The sequence below is a fragment of the Pinus tabuliformis genome, chromosome 5_2 (assembly GCF_031772625.1).
Source record: "Pinus tabuliformis cultivar Carrire ecotype Pingquan chromosome 5_2, CPIR1, whole genome shotgun sequence".
Taxonomy (NCBI): domain Eukaryota; kingdom Viridiplantae; phylum Streptophyta; class Pinopsida; order Pinales; family Pinaceae; genus Pinus; species Pinus tabuliformis.
Genome location: NC_142306.1, coordinates 579,794,295 through 579,819,228, shown reverse-complemented (window position 1 = coordinate 579,819,228; position 24,934 = coordinate 579,794,295). Strand labels below are relative to the sequence as shown.

General features: G+C 35.0%; 1 protein-coding gene across 7 annotated transcripts in view; it reads right to left on the bottom strand.

Moving 5' to 3' along the window:
- Positions 1–7,026: 7,026 nt before the first annotated feature.
- LOC149160309 (lysine-specific demethylase JMJ18-like) overlaps positions 7,027–24,934 on the bottom strand; it is a 153,456-nt gene continuing 135,548 nt past the window's right edge. For all 7 annotated transcript variants that reach the window (XM_089436692.1, XM_089436690.1, XM_089436696.1 and 4 more), the window contains 5 exons: positions 12,877–13,245; positions 11,477–12,725; positions 11,232–11,335; positions 7,662–7,859; positions 7,027–7,539 (listed from right to left, as the gene is read on the bottom strand). In XM_089436692.1, coding sequence (XP_089292818.1) covers positions 7,135–7,539; positions 7,662–7,859; positions 11,232–11,335; positions 11,477–12,725; positions 12,877–13,245 — 2,325 coding nt within the window. In that variant the 3' untranslated portion in view covers positions 7,027–7,134. The remainder of the gene's footprint in view (positions 7,540–7,661; positions 7,860–11,231; positions 11,336–11,476; positions 12,726–12,876; positions 13,246–24,934) is intronic.

Sequence of the window (24,934 nt, the reverse complement as noted above, 5' to 3'; positions counted from 1 at the left end):
AGGAACGAAAAGAGAAGGGGGATGTTACAAGAATTTTGAATAAACGGAGATTTATGGAAATCTCGGGTGTTATAAATACAAGAGAAAAAGGGGAGAATGAGGGACGAAATGAGAAGGGGGATGTTACGAGAATTTGAATAAATGGAGATTTATGGAAATCTCATAAACATTAACTGTTGGGGTTTGATGAGCTTTTTTTTGTGATGAGCCTATTTTGGTTAGTTAAGGCTTGAGGATGAAATCATAACAGGGTTTAAGGAGGGTTTGGCTTGATGGTGAGATCATAAGAGGTTTTACGGAGGGTTTGGCTTGATGGTGAGATCATAAGGGGTTTTAAGGAGGGTTTTCTCTTGGACAAAAAATTGAGTGGAAAAGGAGTTCGTATTTAGCAATTGACACGGGCAAAAGGTGAAACAGAAAAGAGAAGTTGGCTTTGGTCTAGAAGGAAGCAGTCCACAAGTATGCAATCATCTTCCATTGTCTTTTTATTTATGTTAAATTTTTAAATTTTGAGATACTATTGCAAGAGTTGAATAATTATGTAAAATAATTTAAGTTTTGTATACTCTTGGAATTCTCTGTGTAGAATTTGCATTTGGGTATGTGTTTCTATTTCTATATTTGACTATGAAATTATAATAGCCATAGAGGATATAGCCTTTGTATATATGTTTCCATAACTAGCATTTAGGTTAAATATCAATTTTTAGATTTCAATTGTGTCATACAATAGTGTTAGGGTTTGTTTTTAAAATAATAAAATATATTATTTTAGCGATATTCATCTGAGTTATTAAGCCTATTTAAAGTAAAAAGTAAGAATATGTGTTTTTACAACACAAATCTTTATATTGTTCAGATGGTTGAAATTATCCCATGAACCTCGTGTGCAGAGAAGGGTTTTACTCATCCAGATTTAGCTTTTAATATCAAGTAAACCCTAGCATGAATATCGGCCCCCACCTCCTATCCAGATTTATCTTTTGATATTAAGTAAACCCTAGCGTGAAAACCGGCCACCAAACGGCATACAACGCTTGAACGGCATGTAGAGCTGTATAAGTGACTTATTTCCCGGCGTTAGGCATACGCAGAAGTTAAAATACCAGTGGTGCAGTAAAAATATTGTTTTAGCAACGTGTTGTTTGAGTGATTGCGTCGGGTATTCATACTCGGAAGTTAAATAGCAGTGGTGCAGTAAATATTTAGCATTGTTTTAGTAAACTGTAGTGTTGGTACAAAACAAAGGTCTAGCAGATTAAGTTGATGTCGGGAATTAGGGGTGAAATTTGATGGGTAAATTATTCGTTACGGGGTGATTTGTTATGTTCTAGTCAAAAAAATTCATAACCGGTTAACATCTTTTGTTCAAATGACTTAAAAAAAGTGCTAGAATTACCTAAACCAAAAACCAAAAAATTTATAGCCGTCAACATCTTTTGTTAAAATAACTAAAAAGTACTAAAATTACCTAAACCGTTAAATTTAACAGGTAATTCTGATTACCGTCTCGAGCATCTATTGGGAAGTAATTTGCCTCGTTGCTTTTTAAAAAGGTTAAAACATTCTTCTCTTTTCTTTTCTTTTTTTATTTTTTTTTTGGATTTTATTGGATGTCTCGTTGCTTTTTAAAAGGTCAAAACATTCTTCTCTTTTTATATTTTCTGTATTTTTTTAATGGATTTTATTGGATGTTTAGCCTCTATTCGGAAGTAATTTGCCTCGTTGCTTTTTAAAAGGTTGAAACTTTCGTCTCCTTTTATATTTTTGGTTTTTTCTTATGGATTTTATATATAATATATAATAATTAAAATTTTCTTATGAATAATCTATGGGGATTTTATTTTTGGTTATGTTTTATTGAGAATTTTTTCTCCTTGTATTAAGTATTAAAGAAATTATAATGGTTGAATTGGTTATTATTTCTTATAATTAGTTTTATAGATTATTGCTTTAGTTATAAGTGTAATGATAATATATGAATAATTTTAATAAAACCAAGTGATATTAAGGTTTATATTTTTGTGTATAATGTTTATAAGTTTAGCTTTAAAGCTTGAGGTTTAATGTGTTTTTTATTAGTTATAATAATATTAAAAAAAATTAATTGAAATTATTGTGTTTTGTATAATTGATGAACTTATTTTTGTCTCAGAATTACTTATGATGGCAGTGTTTGTTAGCTTAAATGAATTAGTATGATAAATTTTTCTATTAACGGATATCAACTAAGAGTGGAAGTGGATAAAATGAAAAAAAATAAGTAGAAAATATTATGGAGTAAATACTTCTTGTAAATTTGTTCCATTACAATTTCATGTTTTTATTTGTTAACTTTCCAAATTCTTATAGGGGTGGATTGGATAAAAATTGTGGTTTTATCAAGCAAGCTTTTGCTTTGGAGAGATAGAGAGAATTTCATTAATATGCAACTATCTCATGATTTGCAGGGATTCGAACTTGATATCCATATTCTTTTTAAATTGAATTTTTTATATACAATCTCTTACTTGTAGTAGTTCCATTAATATATTTGAGGAAGAATTATTTCATCTTATATATTACTTAGAGGCCATTAGAATTGGGAGTCCATCAAATTAGGGTTCATTTTCTTTGTGTTAGCATATTCACTATGGGTAGTTCTATGGTTAAGAAGTTACAAGCTTTGACTTTCTAGATTTTATACCAACACAAATTAGCCTCCCACTTAGCTTAATGGAGTGATATATCTCCCACATGTTTTTTTTTTACCACCCCAACACATTAACCTCTTGCTTCTCATCAACCTCTTTCTTCACATCAACCTCTTTCTTGATTTGATGTGGCTCTTCTTAACTCACCCAAAAAGCAATTCCAAGATTATATTTAATCACCTCCTAATCCCAAAAGAGCTGCCTTCCATACTTGGTACCACAAATTAGTGGTTTAGTTTCCCACTACTTATGTAAAGTGAAAAATCCCCAAATAATTTTGTGAATCACCTCAACAAGAAGGAAAATATCTTTACAAATTATAATAATATTAATGTTTATTCTTATATTACCACTTCCAACCTTCCATGGAAGGTAATTTCCAACTGTAAGAAATGTTTATACTAGTGATTTCCATTAGCTAGGAACATTCCTAAGAGTCTTTTTATCACTTCTTATCCAATCTAGTAGAGCCAACAAGGATCTAAACAATAATTCTTTTCCAGAAGGTTTCCCTGTCAATTAGATTCTAGAGGTTTTTAGCAACCAAAAATATGTCAAATAAATTATTTTTCTAAAGTCCTTAACCCCCTTCACCCTTCGACTTCGCAAGAGTTTGCCCTTTTACAAGATAAATTCAACCTTATTTGACCAAACGTCCTATAAAAATTGAAGCAAGTCCCCCTCACCTTCTCTAAAACCCCTTTATGAATGTGAGTTGGGGGGTGTCCAATATACATGTATTGCCTCTAAGACAAACTTGACTAGTGCCAATCTACCCCCTAAAAGGCCAACTATTGCGTCCTAAAATTATTCTCCTCCCAATCTTCCTTAAGAGCCAACTCCAATCTTGTTTATAGTTTCCATTTGTCCTTATACATAAAACGTAAATATTTCAAACCAACATCCATATCTAAAAGGATTTAAAGAAATTTTTGTCTCAAAATTAATTTCATCTCCTCACTAATATCATTAAAACAAACAACAAACTTTTAGAGGTTTATCTCTACCCCAATAGATTTATAATGCAATTGCAGAATCATCGTTATGTTGCTACCCTCCCACTCAAAACCATTTGTAAAAAGTAGCATATCATCAACAAAAAGGTGATTGAGATTCTCAAAATTTCCCACTCTAACCCTTCAATACATGTAGACCTTTTAGCTTCTTGGATAGTCCTACTTAGTCTCTCTACAACTAATCAAAACATGTGAGATGAGTGTGGGCATCCTTGTCTTGAGCCTCTAACAACTTATTAATAAGCACAACAAATTAAATTAAGGAAATGCATCACATGATCCAATTAACAACCAAAAGATTAAACCCCACATGAATCAACATAAGTATAAAATAGAGCCACTAAGTGCCATCATCGGCCCCTTTGGCAGATTGAAGTTTATCACTATGGCTAACAATTTCGTTACTTTAATGGAATGGAGCCCCTCATGACTTGACCTAATGGTTTTGTGAATAGATTAGGCCCCTTTAAAGATTGAAGTTTATCACCATGGCTAAAAAAAAATTTACTCAAATGGAATGAAAATCCCCTCATGAGTTGACCCAGTGGCTTTGTGAATAGATGGACAAGGAGATCAAATCTTGTATTTAATGATGATGGTAAATGATAGTGAATGATGGGATAGTTGAATGAAAATAATTTCGAATTGAAATATCACCTTCAATAGGATTGTGAAAAGAATGATAGACACTAAAATTACTAGTAAGGATAGCATATCATAAATGCCCAAAGAAAAAGGGATACAATAAGTAATTAACGATAAATAGTCAATGGAAATACAAGAGAACCTAGTAGGGGTTATACATAGTTGAAAAGATTATGAAAATATGGCATAAGAAAAGAGTAGGGAACTTAGATGTTGGGACGATTTTTATCTTAACCAAAATAATGCATAAAGAGGTCCATAATCTACTCATCAGAATGGCAAGGAGTTTGTGGGTTTAAAGGATTGTTGATCATTAGGATTGTTAAAAGTCTCAGTGGTAACACAATATGTGGAAATCTCCCTCTTATGTTTTAAAGAGGTGGCGCTTCTCTTCCTCAAACATAAATATTTATAAGTATACAAGGCAATGTATAAAAACAAGCAAATTGTTCTTAATGGAAATGATTAACAATGGTATTTACAATATAAGACTCTAAAGAACAAAGTAAAAGTTGCAAGAAAATCTGTTTCTAGCATAGTAGAAAATAAAATGCACCATGTCATTGAGCAAGGGAAAGATCAAATAAAATGGACACATTTGTAGAGAACTTAATACGCTGATTTGGTTTAAACTTAGAAAGATGAAAATAAGACCCACACTTGAAATCTCATGCTTTAAACTCAAGCTTAAATTGAAATATAATGACTTATTCCCCAATTCCAATCACTATCATTATAACCTTTAGGTGTTTAGGTATGCTTCTTCCGTGGACACAGGTGAGTCACGCGATTTAAACCTCTAGCCTCCTCCCACATAACATTTCATTTTCATGGTCATCGCCAATTAAGCTACCCATGAGAGCTTGTATAACTATTAGGTTAATATAAATATTTTTTCTTAAAAACATGTATCACATAGAAAATAATAACAAAAAATAATAAAAGTATTTTTATTTAAACAAGTAACAATAAGTATAAGAGAGATTAATGAAATTTATAACATAAATTGAATATTTTAACAAAAAAGTAAAATCTAGATAATTGTTTATATTTGATTTATCAATGATTATGAGATATGAACTCTAAGTCTTATCTTTAAAAATATATTTTTTTCTTAATAAATTATAAATAAATTTTATTTTTTCCAGCAATATAGTGGCTCTCTGAGATTGAGGTGGCTTCGGTCCAGTGTTGGGTTGGTGCTAGTGCCTCGGAGTGTGTTGGTAACCTTTGGTGTAAAAGATACTTGGCTTGTCCAAAGAACCTAGGTGTAACAGGGGATAGGGGGCATTGTGGGAGATATTTTTTATTTCTTATTTGCTAGCATCCATGCAGTGTCAACGTATGTGTAGCTAGCGTGGTGGGGGAGACTGTAGAGGCCCATAGGGTTGCAATCGAGACTAAGACTAAGCATGGGAAGCAATCGAAACCTTCCATGAGTCCACCTCAATAGAGGTTCATAATGAATTGAGAAATCTTAAGAATATGGCTGCTCGAGACACACTCTATGTTTGATTCAGAGTTGGTGGATGAATTTGAACAATTGGTCTTAGATCCTGGCCACATCAGAGGACGCAGGAAATAATACCTTCAAGATCTTATCGTTTACTGGAAAATGAAATCTTTGGTGGGGAGAATCTTAATGGAACGACAAGCGGACTAGTATGGTATAGTTGCCAACCTTGAAACATCAAAAGAGAGCAAGGAAATATGAGGTTCCACATGGAGCAAATGGGAAAACGCCTTGCACACATAGAACAACATATAATTTTCCTTACCCTTGCACACATAGAGCAACATATACTTTTCCTTACCCTTGCACATATAGAGCAACATATACTTTTCCTTGCTACTTCTTCAGCTCCTCTTAGCTCAAGCGTGAAGGACCCAATGCTAGTCACCTCTTTTGAATCTTAGTCTATGTTTTTCTTTGGTTTAGCATGTTTGTTGCTACTTGTTTTAGTATTTTGGTTTGACATTATCATCTCGTTGGTGAGATTGAAAATTTCTGGTTTTGTTGAAATTTTGGACTAGATATTTTTGATATAGAAAAGTCTGGTTTCCCATAAGAAAGGCCTTATCTATGAGACAATAGAGAATATGGAATGAACGATGTAACTCTCTTTTGATGAATGAAGAAAACCACTCATTAACTTAAAATATATATATATATATATATAATATTTTCAAATAATAATAATAATAAAATATTAAAATACTATTTCAAAAAAAATTAAAAAAAAATTAATTACATTACATCAAATTTCAAAAAAATAATATAATACTCTAAGGTTTAATATTAAAAAAATATATATATTTATTTTATATTTTTATCTTATTATATATTTATTTTAATAAAATATAAAATTTAAATTTACTGTGAAACAATAAGAATATGATTTTAAATAACATTTATTATTCATAATAATCCAAATTAATGTTTTGTCAGGTAAATACAAGTCGAACACAATTATTCATTCTCTAATAAAATAAATCTTATAAAAAAACCATTTAACAACATTAAACATATATGGTCATTTTCCTATAAAATGCACATATCTTTGCTTGCCTAATCAATATCATTAGTTCACCTTCTTTATTCAGCCCCAAGCATTTTTCATAATATATTTAGTCACACCAAAATACCAGCATGCTTTGTGTTGTCGGGAGCATTATGTTTAAAGAATGAATTTTATTGATTCAATGGCAAATAATACGAATCCATCTAAAGCCCATTTCAATGGGTTATGAGGCTAGTTTCTTTGCCCTAAGTCACATATTCACAATTTTTTGATTTCTTCTTGAAGGGCCATGAAAGCTGCCTGGCAATCCGAGCTACAACGTTCACTGCTCAAAACTTTATGCAAAGTCCATAGTTCAATAGGCCTTGCTCTTTTGAATAAGCCTCCCAGTATAGCAGAAATATTTTCACTAGACAACTGATTTGTCATGTTTGATTCCCCTTGCATCAGTTTAATCATATTGGACTCATCCGTATGATTAATATGAGAAGATGAATCTGACAATGACAATGGCGATGGGTTTGAATCCCTAACTATTTCAGAATCAAACCCCATATCTTGTTGCATGATATTCCCATCTCTACCATCTTGCACCTGACTTGCACGAGGTCTCGTTGCCCAATATTCAGCACATTGATGGCCAGGATCGAGGGTCTCTATTGCCTGCAGCACGCAAGATTCCTCTTAATAACAGAGAATTGCACGCATGCATACATATAAACTCAATTGGTATCAAAGGACGAGTAACAGCGTGCCTAATTCACGTTGATGGGTTTAAAACTTACCACCACAATCTGGGGTGAGGTAAAACCAAACATTTCACGACCATCGAGACTTTCAGGAGGACGTAACGAAGGAATGTTGTCTCTACCAAGGCTTCGTTGTTGTATAATTTGTTTATTCATTCTCTCTTGCACTAGTTCCCAGCACTTCTGAACAGATACATGCATGAACACTTCTGTTGGGTGACCCTCAACCGTAACCTGCAAAATTCCATAGATTAAGAATCACAAACAGTAATCGACCAATAGATTTAATGGTTAATGTTCATCAATAACAATCTCTAGTAATGCTTAATACATGTCCCCAGTAAATCTTCCATCTACCTTTTTTCCACTCAGATATGTTAAACCTATTCTTTTAATACCATTGCCAAAAGTAGTCCCCACATCTCAGATAATATATTGCAACTAGGAAAGCGGCTAAAAGTAAAACCAAAGAAGCTGATAAATAAAACTTGTGATTCGAAGACAATTTTACCAGAATAATGAAAGGAAACTTCGATGCATTTCAAAATTAATGTATGCTTAGTCCTTGTTGGAGATTCTTCTGCCTCTTGGCAAAATGGCCCTCCTAAATAGTGGAGGATCACACTGACTATCCTCTAAAGTTCTGTGCAGTATCTATATCTAGATCAATAGAGGATATCAAGAATATATTGCAGGGGCTCATGTTTCTGACAACCAAGATTTGTGTAGATTATTGAATTAAAAAATTTGGAGATGAATATGATGTAACGAACACACAAACATCGCCATCGGTAGAAACAAATGACATTTGTATACAAAAACAGCCTTGTGATTTGTTCGAGTCATTTGTTGAATGCTTTGTAATTTCTGTAACAGTTTAACTGTACTCCTGAGTCTTAACAATACATAAGAACAAGCTACATCATCTTGTGATGTGCAAAAATGCTGAATTCTTTAAATGGACAGTTGATATGAAAAATGGCTAAATATGACTAAATATGAACTTCGTAGATTGGACTAGAATACTGAGGTCATTCTGTACATGGATATCTTATCTCTGACAATGGAGGGGGAGTTGTCTACAACTTTTAGTCCAACTAATCATAACATTTTCTCCATGTTTAGGTTATAGTTAAACTTACTACCTTATGGGAAGTTCAGCACAACTTCTCAACTAGCAAAACTGCTTCAGTCACACCGAATATCTGTGGATTTCACCACATGAAATCAAAGGAATCCCCAATAAACACTCGGAAACTTTATGCCGTGAGTTTCCCAATGCAATCAGCATAAGTTGAATGTTCATTGAAGCATGGCATATACAAGGGAAATATATAACAAGCAGCATATGTATATGTTTGAAGGGAAAAGAAACATTTTTATATTTAATGCTACAAAATTATGGAAAATTATTTACTTAGAATAATCTCAAACAAAATAAAGACAGCTTGAAATACAAAATACAATATGAACAAAACAAAGATTGAAGAAAAAAATAACATGTGGAACATACAAAGGTACGTTACATCATATTCATCCCCAAATTTTTTAATTCAATAATCTACACAAACATCGCCATCGGTAGAAACAAATGACATTTGTATACAGAAACAGCCTTGTGATTTGTTTGAGTCATTTGTTGAATGCTTTGTAATTTCTGTAACAGTTTAACTGTACTCTTGAGTCTTAACAATACATAAGAACAAGCTACAACATCTTGTGATGTGCAAAAATGCTGAATTCTTTAAATGGACAGTTGATATGAAAAATGGCTAAATATGGCTAAATATGAACTTCGTAGATTGAACTAGAATACTGAGGTCATTCTGTACATTGATATCTTATCTCTGACAATGGAGGGGGAGTTGTCTACAACTTTTAGTCCAACTAATCATAACATTTTCTCCATGTTTAGGTTATAGTTAAACTTATTACCTTATGGGAAGTTCAGCACAACTTCTCAACTAGCAAAACTGCTTCATTCACACCGAATATCTGTGGATTTCACCTCATGAAATCAAAGGAATCCCCAATAAACACTCGGAAACTTTATGCTGTGAGTTTCCCAACGCAATCAGAACAAGTTGAATGTTCAATGAAGCATGACATATATAAGGGAAATATATAAAGCAGCATATGTATATGTTTGAAGGGAAAAGAAACATTTTTATATTTAATGCTATAAAATTATGGAAAATTATTTACTTAGAATAATCTCAAACAAAATAAAGACAGCTTGAAATACAAAATACAATATGAACAAAACAAGATTGAAGAAAAAAACAACATGTGGAACATACAAAGGTATCAAATGTCTGTAAAGTTTCAAGGTTGACCAATCTATGGTACTCTCTAAAGCAACATTGTCTCTCAGGCTCATAGAAAGACTGCTTTATGAGCCAATAAATACGCTTTAACACAAGCACATAAAGAAGAGAGCTGTAAATGTGTAGATTTATATCCGCTACACCACAAAGCTTAACAAGGACAATAGGAAGATGGACTCATGATAACTTTCACAGTTTGCTCTGAAACCTGAACATAACAAATGTCATAGTCTAGCAGTTAGCAAAGTCTCATAATAAGCTGTCTGTACTGAGCTCTTGTTCTTTTAAGCAATCTTATGGACGTGTGAGATGCTTGATTTTACTGTAGAAGATGGTTGAAATCCCACCATGGTGATGTGATTATCTCTAGAAAGGTTCATTCTATAGGTTAACTAAACTTAAGCAAGGTAAAATAGCAGGTATTCTTTCAAATAGATGGCAATCTACTAAGGTGTCTTCACATAAATGCCATCCACGGCAACAGGTCCGGATTGATTTTCTTAGATGCTTCCTGATCTTGAATCAAAGCCTTGATGTGGATGATGAATCCACATCATAAAGTATGTATCAGATGGTATAAAGTACCTGTAAACAGGTGGCACATCACTAATAACATGCCCCTTCACAGAAATATATATACAAGCTCCAGTCACGACTCACAACTACCATGGTAAGATAAAGCATTAGGACTAGAGAAAATCAAGTTTTTGAGGAGAACTTTGGTCAGATCAAATTTTAGCTCATGATCTCTTGCTCATGGGATTACGATACTTGCAGACAAATGAAAGAAGACCGATTCACAAATTAGATTGCTGTTAAATACCAACACATTTTAACCTTGAAAGGTAAGGGAAAATCAATCAAATGCATGTGATATCTCTAGAGTTTTTCTCTTAGAGATACAAGGCTGCTTGTGACAGGCTGATTTGCCTTCACTCTAGTCATTGCTACCTCTGGCAAATTGGCAAGCATTTCTGCAAAGATGATATTGACTATATTTAAATTACGTGAAATAGGTTTCATAGAAAAGCATACATGATACATGTATAATGATATTTAATAGAATATAATTTTGATATTCTACTAAAACAACATGAACATACAGCATACTGAGAGGGAAGAATATTTCACCTTTCACATCTTGATAGGTTGGTAGGGAAAATAGCACATTATAAATTAGGTAATAGAAGATATCAAGTCGATGGAAAGAGCCACTGAAGAGTGTCGACTCTCTATCATGTCAACCATTGAAGACAAAACTAGATAGAACATGTATTACCTTGAACAAAGGTTGCTTCACTTCAGCATCTAGAACTTCTGAAATGTAACTGCATGTCTGTGTTGGGTCTAAAACACTGTAGAACCTTACACGGCTTTTATACCCTGCAAAGAATTGGAGTCAACATTCAAAACTTTAAGATCATTACAAAAAACTAGTGCCAGTGACGCTGGAAAATCCTAAAGCTTGCAAAAGATATGGATTTGAAACTTGTGACAAACAAGAAAACTAAGAATGCGCAGCACCTTTAGGAAATATGGTCCGGCTGTCATACCAAGACTTGCAGGGCTGGATAACCCCAACGTCCAAAAGATCAACATCATAACTAGTGTTCTTCACAGGAAGTCTACTGGTCATAAGATCCCTCTGTAAATCTTCAAACATATTCGGATAACCTGAATGAACCTTTCTTTCATTGTCCAAGTGTGTTATACCAGAAACCACTCCTCTTTGTTCATGCACTCGAATGTTGTCAGAAGCTCCATTGTGAGACGGCTCCTGAAGATCTACCACATCTACCTCTTCTAAGAGCTTAGATGTGCAGGAATCTCTTGACTGAAAAGAAGTTTCAGTTGGAGATAAATCAATAAATTCCTTTGTGTGATGCTTTACTGAAGTTCCGAGATGGGAAAAAGGCTTCTGCATTGACAATGACATTTCTGCAGTACCATTTGAGTTTTCATCTATTGAACAAGTTTTCAAGGCTGCAGATTCTCTGGTGAGATGGCTTGGTTTGTAAGCCAAGGAAATGTCTCTAGTGTTTGTCAAATTTTGCATATTTTGTTCAATTTTGCAGTTGTGAACCTGCTCCTCAGCAGATACAACACCAACTGCTGCTCTACCATTTGAATGATCTGCATTGTCAAAAGCTCTCATGGTAACAAGCTTTTTCACACTCTCTATCTTGCTTTCTTCTCCAACACTCCCATTTTCATCCTCTTCATCGTCACTAAGTACTATTGTTTCAACACCATTTATTGACTCTGAATTTTGTGCCCTGCAAAGAATCTTGTTATTTTGTCTATCCTGAACATCTGCAGTTTCAGAAATCAAAGGCAAATCCTTAGAAGGATTTGTCTTTGATGTGAACATAGATTTTGAGGGAGATGAGACATCTTGCATAAAATCTTGCTGGGTGTTCAATATGGTAACACAAGAACTTGATGCTAAGCCTAAATCCTGTTCGGCCCATCTGTTGATAGAATTTCGTTTTCCTTCTAAAGCTTCAATGAGTATATCTAATTCACTTACATCATATCTATAGAGGAAACACTTTCTGCTCCAGTTACATGCACAAAGTTGATTTGCATGCTCCAAACATGAAAACTTCTCTGGAGAACATTCACAACCTATTGCTGAAAGGTGCAGATCATAGTAGCATAAAAAGCATTCTCTCTCTTTCACTGCATCAAAGTTGCTATCCATTTTCTTTGCATTCAAAAAATTTCCAATATGGGCTTTTCTCATACGTACCCTTTCCTTTTCTACGCGAACCTGAAAAAAAAAAAGGAATCATCATGTCTAGCAGTTTCAAAAGAATGATGCCTGTCACGAGAGGACTTGATCCTCTCTTAAGTAATGCTAAGATATTTTAGCAATGCATTCATCATCTTCATGTATAAGCACTAAGGGCATATATTTCTACCTTAAGAGCCTTTGTAAGTAATCCCTCTTGTCCGCAGAATCCATGCCAACCTGCATTGATAGAGGTGCATCTTCTCAACACTGAAAACTCCCAGAGTATTTTTATGGCCTCCCTTGCAGTCCCCAGTAGTAGCTTATCATGTGATACAGTTGTTTTGCGGCACAGCTCTTGATAAAGCTCCGTTGCATGCTGTCCATGTGGTAACCAGTCAACAGGTGCTACATTTACAGCTTCGGCACAGTTAAAACCACAGTTAAAGCCTCCATGATATGCTCGAGGAAAAGTAAGTACGAACTCCCCCGCTTGCTGGACACACCTGTAAACTGGCACACCCTCAGACTTCAATATTGAAGGAGATAGTTGAGTCACCTGGTTCAGAATAACATTTTGAAACATTAAAACGACACTCTTCCCTCTTTTTGTCAAAAACACAGTATCCTATAAATTTTCAGAATATCCACAAGTATTCCATGAATCCCATGTACATAATCTTAGTATACTACAACATCGTAATTATTTATCCATGAACTTCTAATTCTTATTCTAAGGCATTCTTAAAGAAGAAAGCAAGCACACCTACTGCAATTTTAAACTGTATTTACGTATATTATGGGTGTTGTAGACAGTAGCATCTCATACATTTACACTGTACAGCAAGTAAACATGCAGATGAGGTACAAGTAACTAAAATGGAACTCTTTGGTGGCATAAATATATCAGCGTTAGCAATTGGTTTGGATGAACTATAAGTGGCTAGACAAGTAACTAACAGCTCATAAGAGTTCAACAGCATCCATGTATTTGAATCAACTTTGAAATATTTAAGAATCAAGATCCATGTAATTTTTTTCTTTTATTTTTTCTATTTTTTTCACAGGAAAAAAAACTTAATTTGATTCATAGTAATGATTGAAAACTACATTCTTCAGATACACAACATGTGTGTATTCATTTATCTGAAAAAAACAGAAAAAACATCTTTGAGAGCTCATGGGTGTAGGAGCTCCTGTGACTTCATGCCCAATTACATTCTAGGCAGTGCTATTGTGCTGGGAACATGGCAAAAAACAAAACAGAATAACCCACGAAGGCAGCCTTGAGACAAGCTGACCGAGATAAGGAGAAAACATAAAGAGTGCATTCAGTATAAGCTGAAAGTAGAAAACAGTGCGCCAAAAAACCAGATTCCGTTTGAGATCTCCGAAGGATTTAATCTGCTGCTGGTCCAAGAGGAAAGTCCCTGTAAGGTCAGTAGAAAACTCATAGACCTGTCCATCTATCTGTTGTATAATACCCCACAGGCCTTGGTCAATGCTGAGGCCTTCTTTAAAGTTTAGAGACGCTGTCAGCTGTCCATGTAATATAACTTGTAACTGATAGATATGGATTGCTCCTCATGTTTGTTGAATGTTCATGTCTTTCATGTTTCAATGGTAATTGGCGAGTTTTTGCATCTATTAGACGTTCATGTATTTTAATGGTGATTGCTAATGGATAGATGTACTTCCCTTCTGTCTATGAATGCTTGCTGAGTATTGAAATTATATATGAGTAATGAGCCATGTCAACCAGATAAGAAGCCTGAGAATAGTAGCTGTGGCCAGATTTGGACAGTAATAACCAGCCATGGAAGTTGTAGAGTCCCTGTTTGATACGTTCCAACCTAATAGGCCTGACTCTCTAGAGTCTACACTGATGGTATGGAAAAATTACCATCAGTGTAATTTAAAAATTACCAGGAAATCCATGGGGAGACACAAATTGAAACCACTTTAAAACGTGCGCCTTTATTGAAAAAGGATGCTTCTCTCATCTAAGACAAAGGCAAAAGAAATCCATAAGCAGAAGTGACAGACCCTGTGACTCAGGTTTCGACGGTAGAATCTAGTTGAGAGCAAACATAGCAAGCATACCTACTCCAATTTTAAACCATATCTAAGTATATTATAGTGTTGTAGAAGGTAGAATCTCCTATATTGATGCTGTACGGAAAGTAAACATTGCAGATGAGGTACAAGTAACTAAAATGACACCCCCTGATGGCATAAATATATCAGCATTAGCAAATTGGTTTGGATGAACTATAAGTGGCTGGACAAGTAATTAACATCTCATAAGGCTTCAACATCATCCATGTATTTGAATCAATCAATAGATGTTAAGATCCATATAATATAACTTAAAAGTGATAGATATAGATTGCTTTTCATGTTTGTTGAATGTTCATGTCTTTCAAGTTTCAATAGTAATTGACAACTTCTTGCAACTATTAGGTGTTCATGTATTTCCATGGTGACTGCTAATGGATACACATATTTCCCTTCTGTCTATGGATGCTTGCTGTGTATTGCATTATATGTAAGCCATGTGCGATGTCAAACAGTAGGAAACCCGAGTATCGTATAGTGCCTGTGGCCAGATCTAGACAGTACTAACAAGCCATGGAAGTTGTGGCATCCCTGTTTAAGCCATTCCAACGAAAGAGGCTTTACTATTTACACTCATGGTATCACAAAATTATATCAATTATCGAAAATAGGACCTTATGAGGAAATCCATGGAGAGATATAAGATGAAAACACTTTAAAATGTTTTCCTTTATTGAAAGGAATGCTGCTCTCATCTAAGAAAAAGACAAAAGAAATCCATAACCAGAAGTGACAGACCCTCGAACTCAGATTCCTGCAGTAGGACCCAGTATTGAGAAGACAAAAAGATTGAACATCTTCTACCCTTCTAGGAAGTCTGCCTCACTGTAATAAATATGTCAATTTTTGCATAGTTGGAAGGGAATGCAAAAACCTCAACCTGAAACAGCTGGTCATTGAAATGAAGGATCAGAAAAACCTATCTCTTCATCTCTCTCTTGACACAGCCACCCCACTGAAATCAGAAATCTCAGATCTCAATAACCTGCAAGAAAAGATTCGTACCCAAGAAGTACTATTTCAGCAAGAAACTAAAATTCAGCAGCAAATGTTGAATTCATAGGTATCGGTTGTTAAAGGAAAGAAGCAGGCCCAAATCGTTGAGTTTGATGAGGTCATCCAAACTAATATTAATGAGGAACACCATAGGCAAGCCAATGAACTAGATCTGAGAGTGTGAGGGTTTCCCCTTCTATTTTGATCCTTTGCAAGCAAGCCTTTCTTTCCTAACGTTGGACGTTAGGCACCAGATGTACAGTTCTGATACCAAATTATGGAAGCACCTTGTGATATTTAATGATCTTTACCAATCTTTAACATTCTTTACATCCAATTACAAAGTCAACCCGCAATATAAACCAGTCTAGGAGCTCAATTAACATAAACCTTTGAATGCACATGAGAGAACTTAAAGAACAGAAAATAAACAATGAAAAACCATAAAGATTCACAAAGTACACAGAATTTTTACCCTGGAAACCCTTAACTGGGAAAACTAACCAATCTTTGAGCCTCATCGCTCTTATGTTCTCGACCAAATATTTAGCCAGACTACAATGAACGTCGACCTTGGTCCACATCTAAGACCAATGTGCTCATACATCACTGATCTCTGCCAATTGTAAGTTTCTCATTACACTTCATCAACATGACATTATGATCACAAAAATCCCTAATTTGTAGCTCCCAAATTAGTGATAGATGGTTGAATCCTATTCGCCAAGATCTCGAGAATCTCAATATCTGTAACCATTTCTAACAGAGTTCAATTACAGTCGATCCTTCATCTACCATTCTTGGTTGACTATGCTCAACTCAACTGCAATTGCTCTCAACTTCTCTAGTGGACTCTCAGCTTCCATTGACTGCTCGACTACTTGTTGACTTCAAGTGTGGTTCTTGGCCTCAACTCGACCATCGATTTGTATTCTACTTGACCGTTGTTGGAAAATCAATGTATTGTAGATTAGATTTGGCTTTCCTTTACATGATAATTACTTGTGACATTTAGTTGGCATTTCATTACTTTTGTTATTTCTTTTCATCAAGCAATTACTGTTGAAGAATGTAACTAGTGTCGGTTGTCACAATTGTATTTGAAAAAGAAAACGAAATTTTATTAAAGAAAGATTGACTTATTAAAGCATGGGTTTCATACTTGGGTCAATGGTCAATAGGTTACAACCTCCACTGTAGGCTTCTAGGATTATATCTTGAGTCATTGTCATTATTTGTTATATTCTAGACCTTTTTTGGGATCCTTGAGTCAAAGAAAAAAATTATTTTATGTATATTCTCCTCCTCCTCCAAAGTCAAGTTCCTAATCTTCAAGTCAGCATCAAACAAGTTGGAAAATCTGCCTCAAACAAATTAACAAGTCGGCCTCATTCGGCCTATTGTGGAGAAAGTACAATAAGTTTCGATCTGAAATTGGAAGTGAAACAAGAAGGAATGTGAAAGGCTAGACAAGAACGAAATTTCCAAGCGAACAGAAAAGAAGAATGTCACACTAAAGAGAAGTAAAATCATGTTTTTTGTCACACATGTCATTCTGAAGCTAGTTACAGGGACTAAGATGCAAGGACGAAATTGCAGAAGTTGCCGGAGAGAAGAAACAAGATTTTAATTGAGGACTAGGACTGACTTGGAGGATGGAGGGAGCCTATGTCTTTGGTCAAAGGGTAAAGTTTGTCTTAACATTGATCTGAATCTACTAGAGAAAGAGTTGACTGAGTTTTCCCCTTCATAGGGGTTTTTTCCCTGGCTGAGCAACTACATCTTGTGTTTTTTTCTTGTGTCTGAGATCTTCATTTGTTTGGCATTTATCTTGATGATCAAGAAAAACATAATAATAACAAAAGGAAGTAATATAACATCACAAGAACTTATCAATGTAAGAGAAATCAATCTAAAAGAAGACCTAATCTAGCTGCCCTAGATTTCTCCACATGGAATCAGAGCTAAGGACAGTAGTATGATGGCAGCCTGAAGATCATAATTATGTGAAGAAAGAAGGATCATTTGTATTAGTTCCTAAGGTCGAACTAACTAGAAGAATTGACATGCTTGAAAACAAAATTCTGAGCATCTCTGTAAATAAATCATCTCTGCAATTTAGCTGCAGGACTAGGCCTATAGAATGAAGTTCTCAAAAGGAGCCGAGTGATATCATTTGAAGATTTAAAAATCTAGAAATTAAGCCTTTACAAGGCCGAGTTCCTTATGATAATGAACGAGCTTCTGTGAACAAGTATAAAATTGTGTCATCTCAAGAGATCGGAAAATCTTCAGAAGTCTGTTCATATTTGTGGGTAATCCATTCAAGAAAAGGAATGTCTCATAGCGGACCAGAAGAAGCCTTTACTGATAATTAAAAACTGAATTGTTTAGGCGTCTTCTAAGCCTAGCTAGAAGGACAAATTTAATGTTTCAGTCACCTGAAATAGAAGCCTGAAAAGAAGAACAAAGTCCTGTACCTAAGTCATAAAGTCTGGAATCCCCATATAAATAATAAACAAACAAAAAAACAAAAAAAATTGTTGCTATCTCCACCCAAATTCTGCTGCTATTTCATATGGTTTAGAACGTTGTGCTTTTTGGTGGATGATCAAAACAAGTTAGAGGTGTATCTTTGATGGACTAGAAGTAGTCCTTGTAATCAGTTAAGGAAGCTAGCAAGAAGGAACTGCTTAGAAGACTTGTTGGCCTATTCTTGGAATACCTAACGTGAAGCTACAACAACCTTAACAACCACTGTTATCACTAAAAAAATACCTGTGAATATATATATGGGAGTTGAGACCTATAAGAAGTAGAGAAGCTGACCTGTGAAGGATTGAAGAATCACAGTAATTTTTGTAAAGTATATTGGGCTACTTGAGAGATCTATTTCAATGGTTATGGGAACTCTATCCATAGAATTTCAACTGCAGGTCTGTACTAATCTTTTTCAAGTCCAGAAGACTGCATTCTTTTGAGGATCAAGGCTGGAAAAGGAGACTTATTGTAATGGACGATTGAGGTAAGTGTAATTGTTTTCATACACATATTTGTCTAAACCTTATTAAATTAAAGTTTTTGAAATCTCTTTTGGTTCTAAGGTTTGTAGTGTTAAAAATTGTTGAAAATCCTAGTTGAGAAACCCTAATCCCTTTCTATTTGTTCTAGTAATATGAGAAACCCTCGAATTTGATGTTTTGAAAGAAAACTTTTAGAATCTTAAAATTTGGATCTGAAACCTCTAGGTCTATCTCCCTTCCTATAAAGTCTGTGAAATCCCTAGTATTGTACTTGTATATTTTTGGTATTGCTTGTCAATAAATATTGCAGGAAGCAAAAATAAGGTAAGCATGCTGATCCTTGGACACAAGTTGACTCATATGGAAATAGACCATGAAGATGCTAAGAGGGAGTCCTTCAATAAGGAAACCCTACAAGGTTTGTAAAAGGATCAACTAAAGGTAATATGAGAAACCCTCGAATTTGATGTTTTGAAAGACAACTTTTACAGTCTTAAAGTTTGGATCTGAAACCTCTAGGTCTATCTCCCTTCCTATAAAGTCTGTGAAATCCCTAGTATTGTAATTGTATAGTTTTGGTATTGCTTGTCAAGAAATATTGCAGGAAGCAAAAATAAGGTAAGCATGTTGATCCTTGGACACAAGTTGACTCATATGGAAATAGACCATGAAGATGCTAAGAGGGAGTCCTTCAATAAGGAAACCCTACAAGGTTTGTAAAAGGATCAACTAAAGGTACGTTCAAAAGTTCACATGATTTATAGCTATTATTCCTCACATAAAAAGGTACAATTATTTTTTGAATTTACTATACATTACTAACTCTCTCATGTCTAGGTTTTTGAATCATAAGGATTCTTGTTTGGGTGATTAATCTTTAGATTGAATCTACCCTTATCACACTATCTCTTATTGTTTGCTCATTTTGGTGAAAGCCTAACCTTTAGGGTTCACTATAAAATCCTAGCCTTTCAATACTTAGAGTATGTTAATGATGAAACCCTAGTCTTCTTAGCGTTTGTTGATAAAGTTTAGATCTCATAATGAAATCCTACTCTTTTAATGTTTAGGGTTTTGATAATGTTGCAGTAAAATCCTAGCCCTTTTATGGCTTGATATATTAGGGTCTAGGGTTTATGACCCAAACCCTTGTAATAATTAAAGTAAGGTCCTACGAATGAAACTCTAGGAGCATGTGCTTCTGTATGCTTGAAACCCTAGCCTAGTCAAATTGTTGTATATCTAATTTTTAGATTAGATGTGTATATCTAGGGTTTGTGATAAAAACCCTAGTAAGAAATTGACATAAGGAAATAATAATGAATCTCTAGATGTAAAATGCTATGATTGGATTACTAACTTGATTTTTGTTGTTGATATGTAAGAATTTAAGTCTTAATGATGAAATCTAGGGTTTGTAACAAAACCCTAGCTAATTGTTGAAATAGATGTAATCCCTGTTTCCTCGACCCTATATCTATTCCTCGGTCTATACTCTATAAACTATACCTCGACCTCGCTTTTGGTTTTGATTGATTTCTTGACCCTAGATGCTCCCATTGTGATGACATGCTAATAAAGTTGACTTCGTGCTCTTGTACATACATATTTGGATGTGCTCTCTGCAATATGGACGAGGAGACAAACTACCACCTCTTCTTCAAATGCTCTATCTCACAACAAATCTGGTATGACCTTGCACAGTTTTTCTCTTTTCAACATCTTAACTTCATCTCTGTGGATGTAGCGTTTGCCTGGTGGGGGCGCCAAAAGACTCTCCGGCCCATTCTTCCCATCACCATCTGGTCACTTTGGAGGTGGCGGAACCTAAAAAATTTTGACTCTTCTTTATCCGCCAAATTTGTTCTATCATCCATCACTGCTCTTTACCTTCCGATCAGCTAAATGGTTCAATGGTTTTTTGTTTCTTTCTGAAAATGATGTGAACATGTACATATTACATGATGGTTATCTGCTCAACTTGGTTTTGAGATGCAGTCTATCGGTAGTAATCAGGAGTTTCATCAAACTCTTTCAGAACTATCTGAACATTTTGTTTTATATATCCTCAATATAATATCATGATTTTCTTTCTAGAAGAAAATTTGTGTTTGGTTGTACTTGTTGTTGAAGGTTTGTAGGTACATAGTCTTCAAGATGATGAAAATGCTTACCTCATATTTGATGATAATTTGATGATGATGTTGAGCATGATGGAAAGAGGGAGTTGTGAGAACCTCGATGACATTAAAGTTTACATTAAATTTCGATAGATGACCTTGTTTCCATGTGAAGAAATGAAGAAGTTTTGAAAGGTCTAAATTCTCCAATGAATTGTTGATGCAAAAGAAAGAGCCTGTGTGAAGAATTAGATAGTCGATGGACTTGTCACCAAGTTACTTGGAAAGTATATATATCTCCCTAATTGAGAGGGAGCTTGAAGAGAAGTGAATGACTTCATGAAAAGGCCATGAGGATGTTTGAGATCGGAGAATAGTTGAAGCACTATTGATGGTTATCTGTGGTTGTTAAAGTTGTGAACAAAACTTGGTTACGTTGAAAAGTGTTGACGCTGAGTTTGGTGTTGCTGGAAAAATTGAAGGAAGCTTCCAACAAGATGTATTTGGAGAATATGATGATGATTTAAGTAAGCATCAGAATAAGTAAAGACCCCAAAGGTTTGTGCTAAACATATATGTATATAATGAAAGTTTATTATTGATTGGGGTTGTGATTGTGCAGGATCTCTCCATAAGAAGGTTGAACGTTTGAAGCATGCTTGGATTGGTGGATATATCTGGTTTAGTTGATAAGGAGAGATGAAGCATCTTGGGGCGACAAGATGCTTGGGAGGACATCTGGCTAGCCTGTGATGATGTCTAGATCCCGAAGTAGGGAGGGTGGCATTGGTCTTGGAGCTTCGACCTTGGATACGCACATAGATCCCTGGGTTGGTGTTAGAGCTAAATCCTGATGGTATCTAGAGTGGCCAAAGCTTGGAACACACCTTAATCCCATCTGATTAGATACCTTGGTCAAGTATCTAATCTGTAGCATTGCATGTGTTGTAACTCTTCATAGAACATATCATTTTGAGATCATCCTTGTACCTATGTATATATGTAATTATGAATACCTCCTTAGTTAAGAGGGAGTGTTGAAGAATGTAACTAGTGTCAGTCTTCATAATTGTATTTGAAAAAGAAAAAGAAATTTTATTAAAGAAAGATTGACTTATTAAAGCATGGTTTTCATGCTTGGGTCAATGGTCAATAGGTTAAAACCTCCATTGTAGGCTTTTAGGATTATATCTTGAGTCATTGTCATTATTTGTTATATTCTAGACCCTTGGGATCCTTGAGAAAAATTATTTTATGTATATTCTCCTCCTCCTCCAAAGTCAAGTTCCTAATCTTCAAGTCAACATCAAACAAGTTGACAAACATGCCTCAAACAAACTAACAAGTCGACCTCGAACTGGAGCTTTGAACAACTATAAATACCCAAGTGGATTCGGCCTATTGTGGAGAAAGTGCAATAAGTTTTGATCTGAAATTTGAAGTGAGACAGGAAGGAATGTGAAAGGCTAGACAAGAAGGAAATTTTCAAGCGAAGAGAAAAGGAGAAGTCTGTCATGCTAAAGAGAATTAAAATCATGTTTTTTGTCACACATGTCATTCTGAAACTAGTTACAGGGACTAAGATGCAATGACAAAATTGCAGAAGTTGCAAGAGAGAAGAAACAAGATTTTAATTGATGATTGACTTGGAGGATGGAGGGAACCTATGTCTTTGGTCAAAGGGTCAAGTTTGTCTCAACATTGATCCGAATCTACTATAGAAAGAGTTGACTGGGTTTTCCCCTTCATAGGGGTTTTTACCCTGGCTGAGCACCTAACATCTTGTGTCTGAGGTCTTCATTTGTTTGGCATTTATCTTGACAATAAAGAAAAACATAATAATAACAAAAGGAAATAATATAATATCACAAGAACTTGTCAATGTAAGAGAAATCAATGTAAAAGAAGACCTAATCTAGCTGCCCTAGATTTCTCAACAATTACAAAACATGAAGATCACAGAAACACAAAGAGCACAAAATATAGGCTCCAAGCTACGGAAAACCCAGAAAGAATACTTCTCTTCTTATAAAATTGAATCAAAGTAAGACCTCCAAGACCCAAAGATCAAAGCCAAAGTTCCTTCCAAGCACCAAATTAGCCCTCCAACAAGATCTCCTCAAACAAAACAAAGTTTACCATGGTCACTGAGAGTCAACCTCTTCAGATTCTGCTCCATCGAGTTTCGGCCTCCACTTCAAGTCTGTAACTTTGGCCTGCAACTCTCGATCCTACAATTAGCCCAGAAACCCTAATCTACTCACACATGTGGATAGAAAAAGAGAATTTTATCAAGTTTTCCTTCTTTGCTTTTTCTTCTTTCTTCCTAGACTTCTTGCTCTTGATTGCCTTCTTGTTATTGCAAATTGAACTTATGGTACCCCAAATAAGTCAAGGTCTCTTCTTATATACAGTCTGCTTGTGGAGTCGAATAGGCTTCTTCTAGGCTGAAATAATCATGGTAGGGCTAACATGGTATTGGAGGTCAAATTGGCTTTCTAGACTCAAAATAGTGACTTTCCTTTATTACAACAAGTCCAAATGGGACTTCAATACCTAATAAAAATTCTTCTTTGACTCAATAAGTCCTAGAAGCACGAAGAACATCATTCTGAAGACCGAATCTAGCTAGCACGAAGAACATCATTATGAAGACCGAATATAGCTACATTTTCCAACACTCCTTTTTAGCTAGGGAGGTATTCATAATTCCATCATGTAGTACAAGGGTTCTTAAATTGAAGTATTCCCATAAGAAAAGTCAGATTGATAAGCCATATGTTAATCATCAACATCATAACTAACATTGTCAACATAGCAAGGCCTTAACTAGCAAGCTCTATTTATATCAGAGCATAATGTTGGGAGGCTTTACGTGAGACACCACACCACCTCTTAAGGCACATACCCCATCTGGATGTTCACTAGGTATGTCCTCTTAGGACTATTCTTACCTTGGATTATCAATCCTCAAAGAATATCAATCCTCTTCGACCACTCTTGACTTGGATACCTGTCCAATCCTCAAAGAGTGTCGGTCCACTATCCTCAAGGAAATATCAAATGCTTATCCAATCCTCCAGACCCCATTCTCCCTTCATGACCTTCACTAGACATATGGCTATTAGTCTTGGTCTAGTGCATGACACAGGAAGAAGAGAATATAATGTCCATCATCACTCCCTCTTAACCAAGGAGATAATCCTCGTTCCCTCTTGATGAGGGAATAGATCCTTGCTCCTTCTTAAATATTTGAGGAGACTTCTTACTCCCTCTCAAGCATAGAGGAGATTCCTTACTTCCTTCCAATTGGGAAGTCATAACCACAAGATTTTTAGCGTGTCTTCATCAATATATCAGCGACTAGATCTTCATGGATATCTTCAAGTAGTAGTTGCATGGCTCCTTCTTCCTTTTGCATCTCATCATATTTAGCTTTTGTAATGGAGCCAAACTGTGACAGGGTTTGGGCCATCAACCTCTCATATCACTTTCCTCTAGTAATTATCAAGAAAGGCATTATATTGAGCCAATCATAGTAGAGCTAGGTATAGCTCCTTCTAATCATGGAAGTGATCAAAACATAAACATTAGGTTATCTTTTTATACAACTACCTTTCAATCCCAAGATGATGTATACATCTTGATCACATAATCCTTCAAGGATTACCAAATCCATCCACTCAATCCATGTATATATTGAGTTCAAAACAAACAGTTGTAGATACACTTGTCTCAACTGGCAATATGCATTTCTGCACATACTTCCAGGTAGCAAAATCATATACCAACCAAATAACCAATATCAAAACATAAATATCATAATTGCCTCATCATGATGGCCGCTTGTTAAGATATCAAATTCTGCTTTGTTCTCTTTGAGATCAACATCCTTCCATATGGTCTATCTCCATATTGCACAAGAATTCTTCTCCCTACTTTTGATTTTAATCAAAGTGCCAATGGAACGAATTAATCAACAAGCTGCAAT